This window comes from Mauremys reevesii, linkage group 8 (genome assembly GCF_016161935.1).
Source record: "Mauremys reevesii isolate NIE-2019 linkage group 8, ASM1616193v1, whole genome shotgun sequence".
Lineage (NCBI taxonomy): Eukaryota > Metazoa > Chordata > Testudines > Geoemydidae > Mauremys > Mauremys reevesii.
The window spans coordinates 76,572,475-76,589,840 of record NC_052630.1 but is presented as its reverse complement, the minus strand read 5'-3'; the positions used below and the strand labels follow the sequence as shown (position 1 = coordinate 76,589,840).

Below are 17,366 nucleotides of genomic sequence, written 5' to 3'. Positions count from 1 at the left end.
TCATAGTAGATCTTTTGCCATTTAGTAGTTTTCTATAGGATTTTAGTAATATTTTGGTCCACTGTTTGACTTAACACATAAACAGGAATGTCTTGTAAAGAAATGGCTAAACTGTGAGCCACTCACATTACATTTTGAATAGACACTTTAACCGTCACTTTTCCCTGAATTAAACTATATGTATAACAAGGCAAAAAAAAGTATTTAAATTTTTTTCCATGTGCACCAAACAATTCAGAAATGCATTTTACATTTTTCTACTTTAAAGTATCTTGCAGGAAGATTTCGAGATACTTATGCTTCTTAATTACATTTAAATTATACTAAGAAACAATGGATACTTTTCAGTTCCAATTTCCTCCCAAAACAGAGTCAGGCATGAAACAAAATCCTAACTCTAAGCATATTGTTGGAAAGTTCAGATTCAGATACTGGCCCCTGTCTGTATAATGGGCTACAATGGATTGAATTCCCCTGAACTCTGGGGAAGTCCTGATCTGATCTTTGTAGCCTGAACCCATCTCCATTCCAAAGACAGGACCTGGCAGCACTGTACAATGGCCAGAGCACCACAGTGGTAACAAAGAGACAGAGGTTTGGTCCTGGCTGTGCCACTGACTCGCAACATAACCATGGATGAGTCACTTACCCTCACTGTGCCTTACTTTCTCCATCTGTAAATTAGGGCTAATAGTGCAGATAGTCCTTTGCACACACTGTACAAAGGTTATGTTATATGCTATTACTGTTATCATCCTCTGCAGTACTGAGGCCATTTAACTGAAGTGTTTGGCTTGGGTGCTAAGCTTGCTGTTCTTTTGGTCACTTAAAATTCCATGAACCAGCCAGCTGAACATCTTTTCATGTCTTCATTTTCCTTACTGGTTGGTGATTAATCTCTAAAGAAACTGCAGATTGTATTAAAACACAGAACGGCAATAAACTTATAATTGGGGTAAAAACAGTATATCTGTTTGTTTTGTGAAATGCTTGAAAGAAAAGCTAGAAAGTCAGCAATTACCCCAGGGAAATGCTTCCATTGAGACAGACACAATAGTTATGACACTGCAGCAGTATGTGTGACTTACGTTTCGGCCTTGAACATATAATTTGTGGAAATAAAATACAAGGAATTTATTTAAATTTGAAACCTGCTAGGAAAGAACCCATTAGTAATTAAGATTCAAAATAATCTGTTTTCCACGTTAACCAAAAGTTCAAGAGAAGTGAACAACAGAGATAAAGCTGAAGTGGTGCATGGATAAGCCAAAATATTTTAAAATAAAAAGGACCAGGTAATGTATCCTTCATTCTACACCTAACGGAATCTTAAACTAGAACTGTGTCAGACTTCGCTGGATGTTGTGGCAAGAAGAAAGGGTGCCTTTCACTCCCTGGGTTAGGAACATTGTGTATGTCTGTTCCATGGTTCACTTTGAAATAAGGATCACCCAAAGTACTTCCAAACGCTGCAGGCCAGAGAGGAAAGAGTGGAAGCCTCTAGGGTACTTCTTCACTGCAGATTTAGCCTGGATGATGAGCACTGGGGTTAGCCTAGCCTGGCTGTGAGCAGACACTATGAAGCCATACCCAATTACTGTGTCCTCACTGGTGCTGCACTCCCCGATATGAGGCGCTAGAACTTCTGAGGGGCACAGCCTGTAGTTCTGTGTGCTGCTGTAAGCTGGGCTGCTCTGATTCTTTCCGAGTGAATTGCGGGCGAACGTGACTGTCCTACTCAGCACACAGAGAGAATTGTGGGAAGGTATTGGAGGACTGACAGAATTCCAGTGATTTAGTCTACATCCTCACTGCAAAGTGGCTGGGTGAAAGCAGAACCCAGGTTCTAACTCACACCCCGAGTCAGGGCAGCTAGACCAGGTTTAAATCATCACTAAACTGAGATGAGAGGTTTCTTTATGTGGACAGGCAGGGAGTTAGGTACAGGGCTGATTCCCCCGAATTGGGCCCCGCGCCTAACAGGGCCCCGCACCTTATGTGCCTTTTTAATTTTTTTTACTCACCCGGCGGCGGTCTGGGTCTTAGGTGGCACTTTGGCGGGGGTGCGTGTGTGTGTCCTTCACTCACTCCGGGTCTTCAGCGGCACTTCGGTGGCGGGAGGTCTGCGGAAGACCCGGAGCAAGGGAAGGACCCCCCACCGCCAAAGTGCCGCTGAAGACCCGGACCGCTGCCAGGTATTCAAATCGGGCCCTGCAGTTCCTAAAGCCGGCCCTGGTTAGGTATAATATCTGGGTAAGACCTCAGGCTAACTACAGTGAAGACATGTCTGAACAGTGATGGGAGAGGAAGAGAATGAAATGCTGGGTTGGGAGGTACTGCAGGTCTCAGACTGCGGCAGGTTATGCACTCTTTGGATGCAGCCATCTTCTTCTCCAGGTTCTCAACTTTTATTACAAAACAAAACAACCCCAAACCTCTATTCCTTGTGGTTATGGAGAACACTGTGCATGTGGGAAGCAGGCATAAACTGATGCACTGATTCCTAACTGCATCTACAGAGCACCGGCTATTCATCCCAGTGACTAAATTAGCTCAGATGCTTAGTGATGATCCTTTAAATATCAACACTGGTAACTAATTTGCTACTGTCCCACATGTGAATATGGAAAGGGAGGGTCACGCTCTGCACACCCTACTGTTAGTAAAGTCTTTTTTGGTGCCATGAAGTGGACAGTCTTTGAGAACATTGGCCAGGATGGGCTGGGTCGAAATGGACACACTGGGTTGCTACTTTACATGGTATTTTGAGTGTACATGAAATTAGCCATAAAGATGCACAGGATAGACCTCAGTCCTGCTCCTATTGAAGCCAATCTGAATTTTGACAAACTTAACTGTAAGCAGGATTAGGTCCTTCAAAGCTTAAAACATTAGGGGCTCAAACCCACCTCTCCTCTTGCACCTTCAACAGCTCTTGAGGAAAATAGCAGCTCTTGCATTCCACTGAACACTAGGGTTACTGGAGTCTAGCATCGCAGCTAGCCAGCTGCAGGGGGAGTACACAGTGAATCCTCTTCACCTTGCACTCCTGGTGGCATTATACCTAAGGCACAAGGACTCTCTCTGGGCAGTGCACCACTGTACTGTCCACCTCTGCCAGCTGTGCCTTAAAAGCAAAATTAAGCCCCAGATGGATATCCTGCAGCTATAAATAATAACGTTTACTTCTGAGATTATGACTGAAAATAGTGAAGCTACAATTCTAATAGAGAAGACTCATCCTGAGACATTATGTCATATGCTAAAAATCTAATCCAAACAACCAGTCTGTTTCACTACAAATAGCAAACTTGAATGTCCTGGCAAACTGAAAGAACAAGATTTACAAACAGTAGGTAGCATTTGGAGCTTGACATATAAGCAGTGCTCCAGCTTTCTGAGAAACACTAATGGCTTCATTTGGTCCTTCCCAGCAGTGCAAAAAAACCTCATGTCAGAAATAAACTTTGCATTGTACTCACGAGATGCTCAGCTTATACATATTTGTATTTTGGTGACAGACCACAAAATTAGCAGCTACTTGTAAGATTTCCTATTGCTCTGATGTTTTTAGCATTATAGTACATTTGAGACTTTTAATCAGGACTGGTGCTATGTCCTAGGCTACACAACTTCTCAAACCAGAAGTACTGCTAGAGTTAATAATCACACAATAGGTAGATTCCACAAAACCAGTCTGTTTGTTTTTTTTTTAAATTCACATAACAAATAACTGGGCATTTTCCCAAACTGCTTTCCCATGCCACCTAATTGCTCCCCAGAGTCCCACACTGAAACTTGATCTTCTGTTAAGTTTTTTAAAGATACAGTTAAAATCCTTCAAAATGAATACCATTCACTCCACATGTTGTGTTACAGAGGACTTGGTATACTTACGAAGAAAAATCTTTGGACTCCAGATGCCAACCTTTCTGTTTTCAGCTTCCAGGTCAGGGGCTGAGGAGAATTGAGTAGGAACACCACAGGCTTATGGTGAACGTGCACTGAGGAAATGGGATTCAAATGTAACGTGACCTGCAGAGCAACAGAAAAAGATGTAACTATTTCCCTCTAACTGTTCAAAACAAAATGAAATATAAAACTCTGATTGAATAATCAGGTCATCTTTACATACATTAAGGTTTCTAGAATTCAGACCTTCTGACCCAGGACGGAGGGATTAGCCTACTCCAAAACTGTCAGACTGTTTTAACATTTGTGTTCTGAAGTTGCAAAGTGCTGCAAAAGTGTTTAAGAAAACCTTGGGAAATGCTGATCAAAAATAGTGTGGGCAGAAGGTCAAACCACTAAGCTGAGGGTTAGAGAACACAGAGATAAACAAAAGAACTGCAACCTGCATGGGGAGCTCAGATTTCTGATCTCTAAATGAAAGGCTGCAGAGGCTATCTAGCAAGAGGCCTGAACCTGCTGATACTGATGGGACTGAAATCACACCTGGAAAATACAAACAAACAAACAAAAACAAAATTACACACAAGAGAAACAAGTCCAATAACACAAGAAGATACCATTACACCAGCCCTGACCTTTCTAGAGAAGGGATTCAACAGAAATCTAGGTCTACAAAGGAATACATAAGAAGAAAATTAATAGAATTTCTAAAAGGACCATGTGGAAAAAGATATGGTAAACAAGACTTTACAAAATAATGGGCTTTATAACCAAGCCCCTGTATTTCCCTAGACCTGCAGGGAACAAAGGAACAGAAAGAATCATCTATGATCAACAGGCTAGGAACACAGCCAGTGCTCTATTCTTTCTAGGGAGAATATCAATAGCAGTAGTGGATTGCTGCCTCCCTAAAGGTGGTCCCATAAGACAATGAAAGGAAAGTTAGATGACTCACATGGCCACCAACAGGAGGGGAGGTGTTCCACCTAAAGATTAATAGGAGTGGAGTGCCCAAGAGACTATTTGTGTGATTCCCACTATGAAGAAGTTTGAGACTAGCCGGTATTCGGAATATCACAAAGAGCAATCAAATCAGCTACACTGTGGCAATAAAGGCTCATTTTTTTTAGAATGGCTCTTAGTACAGTATATCTAACTAAGGTTCTGTATGGGTAGGGTTCTCCCAGCCAATAGACCTTGCTCTACCACTATATCCCACAAGCCTTTGCCACACAGGTCACCAGCTTCCTCCTCTTCTCCCCAAGCCAGCAATGCCCACAGGTCACTGATCCATCTGTAGTGTCTTCTGCTGTCTCTAGAGCAACAGGATGTGCTGCAGAGACAAAGACCTTCTGCCACTAAGGAAGCTGACTGGGGGAGCACAATATATTCATCTTGCTTGGAGAGTGAAGATCTCCACCCAATGACTGAGGAGGAGATGAAATCCTCCCCAGACCTTTGATCACACTGAAATTCAAAGGGCAAGATGAGAGATGCAAGCGTGTCCAGCAACTCTGTCTGCAGGAGACAAAGAAAAGGATGAACCTTGCTGTAGGCATTGAGTGGAGAGGATGAGAGCAGCCAAAAGGGAACACCCAGGGAAGAGACCTGGGGAGAATTTGTTATTTAGGGTTAAACCAAACATAACATAAGAACAGCCATAGTGGATCAGACCAAAGGTCCATCTAGCCCAGTATCCTGTCTTCTGACAGTGGCCAATGCCAGGTGCCCCAGAGGGAATGAACAGAACAGAACAGGTAATCACCAAGTGATCCATTCCCTGTCGAGGGGTTTGGAGTGTGGGAGGGGCATGGGCTCTGGCTGGGGATGTGGGCTCTGGGGTAGGGCTGGGGATGAGGGGTGCAGGAGGAGGCTCTGGCCTGGGACCGAGGGGTTTGGGGTGCAGGAGGGAGCTGGGGCAGAGGGCTGTAGTGTGGGATGCGGGCTCCAGGCTCCAGGAGGGAGTTTGAGTGCGGGAGGGGGCTCAGGGCTGGGACAGAGGATTGGGGTATGGGCAGAGGTTCAGGGTGCAGGCTCCAGGCGATGCTTTCCTCAGGCAGCTCCTGGAAGTGGCTGGCAGGTCCCTCTGGCTCCAAGGCGGAGGGGCCAGGGGGCTCTGTGTGCTGCCTGATCCCACAAGCGCCACTGCCACGGTTCCCGGCCAATGGGAGATGCGGAGTCAGTGCTCGGAGCAGGGGCAACATGCGGTGACCCGTGGCCGCTCCTGAGCCTCAGAACCAAACATGCTGGCTGCTTCCGGGAGCCACACGGAGCCAGGACAAGCAGGGAGCCTGCCTTAGCCCCACGGCACCACCGACCGGACTTTTAGTGGCCCAGAGCCACCAGGGTCCCTTTTTGACTGGGCGTTTTGGTCAAAACCCAGATGCCTGGCAACCCTATTCTTGGTGCCGTTTCCACCCATCAATAACAGCTGATTCTTTCTGGACCCTGTTGACTCTAATATACCCCTTTCCTACCAAGTAGGGTAGTAAATCTTAATTATAAGTCCTCTGTGACTTTTTAAAAATTTAAGAGAACACCTCAAAAAACCCTCTATATAGAAAAATTAAGAATCAGACACTTGATGCATGAGATTAGAACATAATATTAATTTATTAGTCCATATTGTCCTTTTTAAAATAAAAACGTACTCCCAGCTGATTTTAATAGGGAGTTCTGATTAGAAATTCATAACACAGTATACCCAGTTGAATGCAAAATAATTGACTGTGGAATGTCTTTCTACTGCAGAGAATTAGTTAGAATTCATACTATTTAGAACTTCTGAGATTTGTTGTTGTTTTGTTTTTTAAACCACAGAAGTCAAGGAACCATAAAACTGCTATGACAAAAGAAGCATTTGTCAAGTTTTACTAACAGACCCAGCAAATTCCATCTCTGCAGCACTTGGTAAGGGTCCACTGGGTAATAAGAAAATGAAGCTACATCATTATCTATATTTAAACTGATCTCAAACAACTGTGTTCAAAACTAACAACTAGAGTCCACATAATGAAGTACAAAGTTTGACTGTCTAACGATTTTTGCTTGTCAGCAAAGTTCTGAGAGACAAAAAAGAACCACATTGCTGAGGCTGGACAGTCAGACGAATTACCCTGACTGGATGTGCCATAAGAATGCTTGGTTATTATTCCAGTAGGTTTTGGTTGTTATTTCACTCTTTGGTTTTTTAAATCATCATTGCTGCATCTGGCTTCCCTCCCTCCCTCCCCCACAGGCTTCAGCACATGGGGGGCCACCTGCCATACAGATACAACACTGCCTTCTTTGCAACTATTGTGTGGCTCCTAGCTGGGATAACAGGATGGGGAAGAGCTACATTATATATTGCAGTCTTCCCACATTCCAGAAAGAAAAGTGCATGCTGGTTCTTGGGAAAAGTTACAGAAAGTTAGAATTGAAAAGGAATTTTTCACAAGTAAAAGCTGACTTTTTCTGAAAATTCTCTCACACACACAAAACCAGCACAATTTTGCACTGTTATCCTCTCCAAACAAAAACAAACAAACAAAACTTGTCTGAAACTTGGCCTGGAAACCTCTTAGACCCAGACTCAATGGAAATAAAGTGCTAAAAAAGTATACTTTTTTTTGAAGACTCTGTGATGATGTTCCACCAGAGTGGATGGAATTCTCAAGCCATCGGGACCCACACTCTCCATGTCATTACTCCTCAGGTCCCACCTAAGTCAGTGAGTCTCCATTAGCCCCTTATCGCCCACCTCCATTCCTGTCATTTGCTATTTTTTTTGCTAATGGGTCTGTCAGGTTTTAAAAACCAAATTAATAATCTAGGTACCAGCACAATGCGATTTCTACAATATATTTAATTTAGTTCTTGATCCACAGTCAGGTGTAGTTTCCTCCTATTTTTCTTTTGGGGGCACACTGAGCAAATAACTTTTCCACTTCCCTCTCTTCTGTAACATTGTTGACATCATCACCATCTTCCCCATCCCTCTGGCCTGCAGTGTGGCAGCCATTTTTGATCATGTCACTTCCCTCTTCAAATCCCTCCACCGGCTCCCAAAGTGCTACTGCATCAACAGTAAGCTATGTCAGCACATTCAAATCTCTGTGTAAAACTCTGCCTCTCTCTGCTTATCTGGCCTTGTCAAGCTTTTTGCCACTTTGGTTCTGCCAACTGTTCCCAACCTCTTCTGCTTGTCCATCAGCTTCTTGCACAACTGCCTCTTGACAACATTCCTTATGTATGGCACCACCTCCCTGAGCTCATTCACATACATCTAAGTCCCTCTTCACAAACCACTTCTGCCATGCTGCTAACAATGAATCCAGCAGACACATATAAAAATAACCCTATTCGTTGTTCCCCTTCCCCTAAACTGAGTGCCTATCTATCTGTTCTTCGACTGTGAGCTCCTCAAGGCAGGGACTTCCCCCTCTTCAAAGTCCGGAAAGTGTCTAGCATACTGTAAGTACCACATAAAACAAATTAATAAAAGGGTATTTGACCATTGCAAACCATTAAGCCAGAATGTATTTAAGGAAAATGTTAGTAGAAGAGACAAGTTAAATAGAAAGTTTTTCCTTCTTGTTCTCTTTTTGTATTTTGTCAGACTGAATGCTTATAATTATTAAATATTTATATTATGTAGTGCCAAGAGGCCTCAATAAGAATCGCAGCCCCACCATGTTAGGCTTTGTACAAACAGCTATGAAGACACGGTGTCAAAACCTGGCTCCGTTGAAGTTCACAGTGAAAGACCCATGGGGCCAGAATTTCACCCATGATTTACCTGAAAGCATTAGGGAAGTTACTCTATTTTATATGATGCCTTATGAAGTGATACTCCCCCATCCATCCTTCTAAATTTAATTTAAACTATTTATGTGTTACATTTTTGTTGCATTCAGCATCATATCATCTTAGCCAACAGCTATTAAACAGTCATCCTCCATTTTAGATGGCACTTGTAATTCTGCCTGAGTCAGACAGTATCAACATAAAATAAAAAGTGAATAATTAAATGAGAGAAAGAGCTATTAGGTCATCTAGTTTATCTACAACATAGTTTCTATTGCTTTCTCCAGCCTCCTTTTAAAATGTCCTAAATGATGGAGTTTTCACCAGTTCCCTTGGAATATTAATAGCAAATAAGCACATATGTCCCAGTATCCTCCCTTGATGAAGGTTTCACTGATTATTGATGTACCACAGTCAACATTTTCATAAACATTAATCTAGCATTTCTGGGCATGCTTTTAAACAATAGTCCTTTCAGTTAAGCTTACGTCCCAGAAGCTTTGTATGCCAAAATAGTACTGTTCTTCCAGAATTTCTGTGCCTATCTCTTAGGCCTGGTCTATACTAGTCTGTTATTTTGGAATTAGCCGAGTTAATTCGAAAAAAAAAAAAGATTCCATCCACATGACCAAACCGGCTTTTTTGATTTAAAGGGCTCTTTAAATCGATTTCTGTACTCCACCTAGGCAAGTGGAGTAGCGCTTAAATCAAGATCGCAATCCTGGGTTAAAGGTATTGTGGCCAACGTTATTGGCCTCCGGGAGCTATCCCAGAATGCTCCCTTGTGACTGCTCTGGACAACACTCTCAACTCCAATGCACTAGCCAGGTGGGCAGGAAAAGCCCCGGGAACTTCTGAATTTCATTTCCTGTTTGATCACCATCAGCACAGGTAACCGTCAGCACAGTCCACCATCACAGGCGACCATGCAGAGTCCACCATCACAAGAGATCACGCAGTCCCGGATTTGCAGATGAGCTCAAGCATGGTCCGAAGGGGAGGTACTGGATCTCATTGCATGTTGGGGAGATGAGTCTGTTATGGCAGAACTACGTTCCAAAAAAAGGAACGCAAATATATATGCTAAAGTCTCCAGGGCCATGATGGAAAGAGGCTACTCCAGGGACACAGAGCAGCGTTGTACAAAAATCAAGGAGCTCAGGCAAGCATACCAAAAACCCAGGGAGGCAAACGGGCGCTCTGAGTCACAGCCCCATACATTCCGCTTCTACTGTGAGCTCCATGCAATTATGGGGGGTGACACTACCACTACCCCACCACTGTCTGTGGACACCTGCAAGTGGGGAGTTGCACAGAGCGAGGAGGAAGCGTCATTGGAGGTTGAAAAGAAGGAGGAGGAGGAGGAGGACAGTGAACAGGCAGCAAGTGGGGAATCCATTTCCCCCCCACAGCCAGGAACTATGCTTAATGCTGGAGCCAACAGCCTCCCCCCGCACTCCCAATGTGGGCTCCCGGACCATGACCCTGGAGAAGGTACTTCTGATGAGTGAGAGCCTGATTGGAGCCATGCGGTTGGGGGGGGAGGAGGGGGGGAGAAACCCAGCCACACTGGGCTGTTCGTGTATAGTTTAAAGGGCTCATCCCTGCTCAGAGCCTCATTGGAGCCATGTGGGGGCGGGAGAGGGGAGTTGGATGTTGTGTGAAGTGATCATCCCAGACAGCCCGTAGGCCCTCCTTTATGGCAAGCCCACCAGGCATTGCTTGCTATGGGAAAGGGGTCCCAGCAGTTTGAAAACATTTAAATGAATGTAGAAGAAGCAGAACCCCGCGTGCCCCTAGACTGCCTGCAAGCTGAATTCTGTTGCCCGGCTGTGTGTGATGGCTTACTCACACCAAAGTATCCCCTTTGTTCTCTGAAATGTATTTTTTAAAATACTACCCTCCCTTTTTGCTCCTCCTGCAGGTGCAAATGTTTCAACACAGCCCCTATCTACTCCGTCCCAGAGGCTGGTCCAGATTAGAAGGTGGAAAAAACGAACTCGGGAAGACATGTTTGCTGAGCTCATGCAGACCTCCTGCACTAATAGGGCCCAGCTGAATGCATGGAGGCAAATAATTGCGGAGTCCCGTAAAGCATGACAGGAACACGAACAGAGAAGGGATGCGCGCGATGAGAGCAGGCAGGTCAAGCTCATGGGGGAGCAAACTGACATACTCCCCTGTATGGTGGATCTAATGCGGGAAAGGCAGCAAGACCACAGACTGCCGCTGCAACCAGTGGTGTGCTGGAGCCGGTTCGCAGTGGTTCGCGGGAACCGGTTGTTAAATTTAGAAGCCCGCGTGGGACAACTGGCTCTAAAAGGGCATTTAAATTTAACAAGCGCTCCCTGCTGCGGCCCCAGCTCACCTCAGCTCTACCTCCACCTCCTCCCATGAATGCTCTGCCCTGCTTCTCCTCCCCCCACTGCTTCCCGCGAATCAGCTGTTCGCGCGGGAAGCCTGGGAGGGCTGAGAAGCAAGCAGGCTTCCCGCTCAGGCCCAGGAAGACGGAGCTGAGGTAGGGGTAGAGGGAATGAGGAGTGCCGTGCACCCCGGCCGGTCTCTGGCCGCGGCCCTGCCCGGCCCCAGCTGCCCAGCCCCACGTCCCCGGCCACCTGTTTCCAGCCGCGTCCCTGCGTCCCTGGCCGCCCGGCTCTGGCCACGGCCCTCCGGCTCTGGCCACGCGGCTCTGGCTGCGGCCCTCCAACTCCGGACGGCCAGACGCCCGGCTCCGGCTGCGCGACTCCTGCCCCGGCCCCACGTCCCTGGGCTCCCGGCTCCGGCCACGGCCGGACTGTAGCGCTGCCAGCCACGTCCAGGGAGCGCGGTAAGGGGGCAGAGGGTGTGTGTTGGAGAGATGGCAGGGGAGTTCGGGGTTTGGAGGGGGGTGGATAGGGGCCTGGGGTGGTCAGAGGGCAGGGAACAGGGGGATTGAATAGGGGCAAGGGTCCCGGTGGGGCAGTCAGAAAGGATCATGGGTTGGATGGGGCGGTGGGAGGCAGTCAGGGGCAAGGGTTCCAGGGGCAGTCAGGGGACAAGGAGAAGGGGTGGTTGGATGGGGCAAGGGTCCCGGGGGGCCATCAGGAATGAGAGGAGGGGTTGAATGGGGCAATGGGGGGCAGTCAGGGTACAGGGAAGGAGGGTGGGGGGCGTCAAGGAACGCGGGGGGTTGGATGGGGCAGGAGTCCCGGGGGGGTGAGCCATGACCCCCTCGTGGGGTGAGAAGGAAACCAGATATTACGATTTTGGCAGCTCATCACTGGCTGCAACCCCTGTATAACCGCCCTCCCTCCTCCCCAAGTTCCATAGCCTCCTCACCCAGATGCCCAAGAACACGAAGTGGGGAGGCTATGGGGACCCACACACTCAACCCAAGAGGATCGCCCAAGCAGCAAAAAGCTGGCATATGCGAACTTTTGATTTGGTTTGTCGACTTGTCCTTCCCTCCTCCTCCACCCCCCAACCCAACCCAACCCCCGCCTCCCGCTCTGCCTTCTGATTTCTCTCAATGTGTTGTGCAACAAATAATAAAGAACAGTTTTTAAACAACTTAGATTTTATTTCTTTTCATAGATAGATAGATAGATAGATAGATAGATGGGGGCAGCTAACTTCAAGAGAAAGAAACACAACTGTCACCCCGTACCCTGGCCAGTCATGAAACTGGCTTTCAAAGCTTCTCTGATGCACAGCACGCGCTGCTGCGCTCTTCTAATTACCCTGTTGTCTGGCTGTGCGAAATTGGCAGCCAGGTGAGTTGCCTCAACCTCCCACCCCGCCATAAACGTCTCCCCCTTACTCTCACAGATATTGTGGAGCACACAACAAGCAGCAATTACAATTGGAATATTGGTTGTGCTGAGATCTAACCCAGTCAGTAAACTGCACCAGCGCGCTTTCAAACGTCCAAAAGCACATTCTACCACCATTCTGCACTTGCTCAGCCTATAGTTGAACTGCTCCTTATTACTGTCCAGGGTGCCTGTGTACGGCTTCATGAGCCATGGCATTAAGGGATAGGCTGGGTCTCAGAGGATAACTATAGGCATTTCAACATCCAACAGTAATTTTCTGGTCTGGGAAGGAAGTCCCTTCCTACAGCTGTTCAAACAGACCAGAGTTCCTGAAGATGCGAGCATCATGCACCTTTCCTGGCCATCCCATGTTGATGTCGGTGAAACGTCCCTTGTGATCCAGCAGTGCTTGCAGCACCATGGAAAAGTACCCCTTGAGGTTTATGTACTGGCTGTGCCAGGGCCAAGATAGGGATATGTGTTCCATCTATTGCCCTGCCGCAGTTAGGGAACCCCAGCACATTAAAGCCATCCACAATGGTCTGCACATTTCCCAGAGTCGCTACCCTTGATAGCAGCTGGTCAATGATTGTGTTGGCTATTTGCAGCAGTGCAGCCCCCACAGTAGATTTGCCCACTCCAAACTGATTCCCGACTGACCGGTAGCTGTCAGGCGTTGCAAGCTTCCACAGTGCTATGGCCACTCGCTTCTCAACTGTGGGGGCTGCCCACATTTTGGTGTCTTTGCGCTTCAGGACAGGGGACAGCAAGTCACAAAGTTCCATGAAAGTGGCCCTACGCATACGAAAGTTTCGCAGCCACTGGGAGTCATCCCAGACCTGCAACATTATGTGGTCCCACCAATCTCTGCCTGTTTTCCGAGCCCAGAATCGGCGTTCCATGGCATGAACCTGGCCCAATGCCACCATGATCTCCCAATCGCTACATGCTGTGCTTCTAGGAATGTCTGTGTCCATGTCCTCATCAGTATAGTAATTGCGTTGTCGTCGCTTCCTCACCCAGTTTGCAGGTACTGCACATAGTGCTGGATAATGCGCGAGGTATTTACAATGGTCAAAACTGCAGCGGAGATCTGAGCGGACTCCATGCTTGCCACGCTATGGTACCTGCATGGGCAATCCTGGAAAAAGGGCGCAAAATGAGCTGTTCGGTTCAAGATGGCTGATAAAAGACAGTAAATGGTTGTCTTCTGTTGCTTTCACGGAGTTGGGACGCACATTAGAGCTGCAAGAGTGGGAGAGCAGAGTTTGCGGCGGAAGCTGTGTGGCTCTGTTCACGATGGCCCCAAAACGGCAGGGAATTGTTGCCTTCTGTAGCTTCTACGGGAGCCCAGGACAGACAACAAGGAAAAAATGGCGGAAGCTGTACGGCTCTGTTCATGGTGGCCAAAAAAAGGTGGGAAATGGTTAGATGAAAGAGTAGATAGAAAGACGAGAGGACATGAGAGGTGGAGTCATAGTACCAGGAGACAGGCGGTGCACCTTGCTGCACCTTCTGCTGGTAGTATGGCATCTGCCGTAGCTTTCACGGAGGGAGAAGCGAGTGATGGCACACACCCAGAAACACCCACGAGAATGTTTTTGCCCCATCAGGCACTGGGAGCTTAACCCCCAATTCCAATGGGCAACAGAGACTGCGGGAACCATGAGATAACTACCACAGTGCACCGCTCCGACATTCAATGCTAGCCTCGGTACTGTGGACACACTCCACCGAATTCACGCGCTTTAGTGGGGGGATACAACACCGAATGTATAAAATCGCTTCCGAAAATTTGAATAAAATAAGTTTGAATTAATTTCATACTATAGATGTACCCTTAGCCTCCTTTGGGTCACACTCACTCACTCCCCCAAGTAATAAATTTCTAGGCACTAAAAGAATATTTTAGCTCATTCATGGACAAAATTTAACTTTAGGGCTATGCCAAAACGCATTTACTCAAAAATGATGGCAAATTCATTAAAAAAAAAATCAGTCTTGCTTTGGCAATTGTTCTGCAACTATATATTTTGTTGTTGGAAGGGAAATGATAAATACAAATGTCTAGTTGTCAGGTCAGTTAGAATAATCATTTAATATATGCTGTAAAAAGCTTTAAAACTATTAAATATGAGTTGAAAATGATAACATGTTTTATAGGGGACACATATATCAAACTAAAGCAAGTATTACCTAGCAAACAATGTTTGTGTGGGTGCTTATGCATGTAACCACTGTCTATACAGTTTGTAAAAAGTTCTTTTAAGGCCTCTATTAAACATACACAATATCTACAAGGTTAAGACAGCTGCAAAGGTTTCTGTTTCCCGGGAGATGATAGTTTCATGGAAGGCTGAATATCACCACAGCAACCAAACTACAAAAACAGTCCATGGGCTCCTGCCCCATTACTCTGGTAAAGCAATTTGTACTACGTGAAAGGCTAAGGCACAAATGTTGAAAAATGATCAAAGTAAACACCGCTGTTAAAGTACCATTTTGTTTTGCTGACTTCAATGCATCAAGTCAGACTCAGTTTTGTTATGAAAGATGAAAGTCAAGTGCCAGGGATTTGTAAAGTTGAATTAACTACTCTAGTGTGAAGGTCTTGCAATAAATTCATAGCACATTTTCCAAAATAACCATTACAAATTTGTGCTAATAGACCAGGGCAAAAATATGCTATTATATCAAGTTACACTGCCCATACTAAGACAGCTGTTCAGTAAAGCAGAAGAGAAAAAAGAGACTAAACCCAAGAGTGTACACCACACCACTTCAAGTCACAAAAACTGAACAAGGTGCACTCAAGGAGGACTTAGGTGAACGTAATTACTCAGCTTTGAGTATAAAATTTAATCCTTTTCCCTCTGACCGAATACAAATAGGATCTAAACTGCATTTAGAATAGATATATGGAAGCATACCGCTTTTCTTCAGTTCTGTCTATAAATACTTTGAATCCTGTTCAGTCAATATTCATAATTAATCATTATCCATAGGATACAAATTATTTTGATAATACATACTAGTGAACAGAATTAGTGTGATGAGAAGATCAGCCTATCTTAACATTCCACTAAGTCCTAATATCCAATATAAGAGATTCAGAAATTCTACAGGAATTCATTTGATGAAACATAATGCCAATGCACTGGCTACAATGGAGTTCCACCCAGGATGAATTACATCTATTGAGTAAATCATGATTTAAAAAACAAGGGATGTAGGATTATGTCATTTCTAGGGAAATATTTGCTTTTTCAGTTGTTTGGGTTCTTTGTCAGCAGGAGACAAGTTATCTTAATTTTCCTCCAAAAATAAAGAGAAAATATTCTTCAGGCAGGGACTGTAAATCCAAAATGGCAGCCACATTTTATCCAGATTTTCATCTTATTTTTGTAAGATTTACTTTACTCTCTTTAAAACATTTTGGGTGTTACAGATATGAAATGAATAGGTTGTGTAGCAGAGTGCTGGTGCAAAAGCACCTAATTAGCCCCCAGTCAGCTCCAATTAGGGAGATTGAGGCTGATGGAAAAGGGCTGATGCCAGCCTGAGGATTGGCAACACCTGATGGCCTGACAAGCCAAGGGCTATAAGGCTGGGAGAGGGCCAGAAGGCAGGGGGCAGCCAGGGAGAAGTCAGCCTGGGAGGCAGGGGTGGCTCCAGACCCCAGCACGCCAAGCGCGTGCTTGGGGCGGCATGCCGCAGAGGGCGCTCTGCCGGTCGCCGGGAGGGCGGCAGGCGGCTCCGGTGGACCTCCCGCAGGCGTGCCTGCGGAGGGTCCGCTGGTCCCGCGGCTTCGGTGAAGCATCCGCAGGCGTGCCTGCAGGAGGTCCACCGGAGCCGCGGGACCAGCGGACCCTCCACAGGCACGTCTGCGGGAGGTCCACCGGAGCCACGGGACCGGCGACCGCCAGAGCGCCCCCCGCGGCGTGCCGCCCTGCTTGGGGGGGCGAAATTGCTAGAGCCGCCCCTGCTGGGAGGGAACTGGAGGCCACCTAGCTGAAGGCTCACTCTGCCTGTAAAAGAGGTGGATAATCCTGTACAACTTGTATACAGACAGACACTGGTGGTGGAACAACTTTAAATAAATAAAGACATGGGTGTTGCATAACCCTGAAGCCTCTCTGAGCCTTATTGGGGGGCAGCAAGCAGGCCCCCAGGAAGAGGGGCGGGTCCTGGACCCTGTTACAGTTGCAATTTACAGTTTTAGGGAACCAATAGGTTCTGAGAAACAGAGAATGTGCCAAACTTTCAAAGAGGAAAAGTTCTGCACATGGTAATTACACTCACTAAGAGAGGTGAAAACATTATCTTGTATCTGCTCACATAAAACAAGCAATTGCATGTGCAAGTATCCATCTGTATATGAAATCCCATTCCACAGTTTCTGGTTTTCAAGTGTACTTACCTGATCTTACAAATGCAACTTAAGCACAAATTTTTCAAAATTTGGCCCAGAAAGTGAGACAGGAGCGTGTCTGTGTACATGCAAGTCTGCAACAGAGATGACTCAATAAGACATAATTACCTGCACCCTAAGAGAAATTCTGCCTAGAAACTTCACAAAACTCTTCAAAATGTGTGATCAACTTTGAGAAAGAGAATACCGATTAACAAAAGCTTTTGTTAAAACTTCCATAATGAAGCAAAAGGAATATTTGTAGAGATCTTCCTGCTTTCTCACTTGAAACAGTCATCTAAAATACATTCTTCAGCTAGTGTGGTGAAGCATCCAGTGGTTTTTATTTTCATTGTACCACTGGTTTCTGATTCAGTTAAAAATGTTAAGTAGGAAATCAATATGCACATATTGTTAGACTCATTCTTCTGAAACTCAGCTGTGTCCTTTAGCTACTACTT

At 46.0% G+C, this 17,366-nt stretch overlaps 1 protein-coding gene across 11 annotated transcripts in view; it reads right to left on the bottom strand.

The window, feature by feature from the left end:
* The window catches only part of TGFBR3 (transforming growth factor beta receptor 3), a 191,509-nt gene that overhangs the window by 60,980 nt on the left and 113,163 nt on the right, over positions 1-17,366 (bottom strand). For all 11 annotated transcript variants that reach the window (XM_039486089.1, XM_039486084.1, XM_039486086.1 and 8 more), the window contains one exon: positions 3,898-4,035. In XM_039486089.1, coding sequence (XP_039342023.1) covers positions 3,898-4,035 — 138 coding nt within the window. The remainder of the gene's footprint in view (positions 1-3,897; positions 4,036-17,366) is intronic.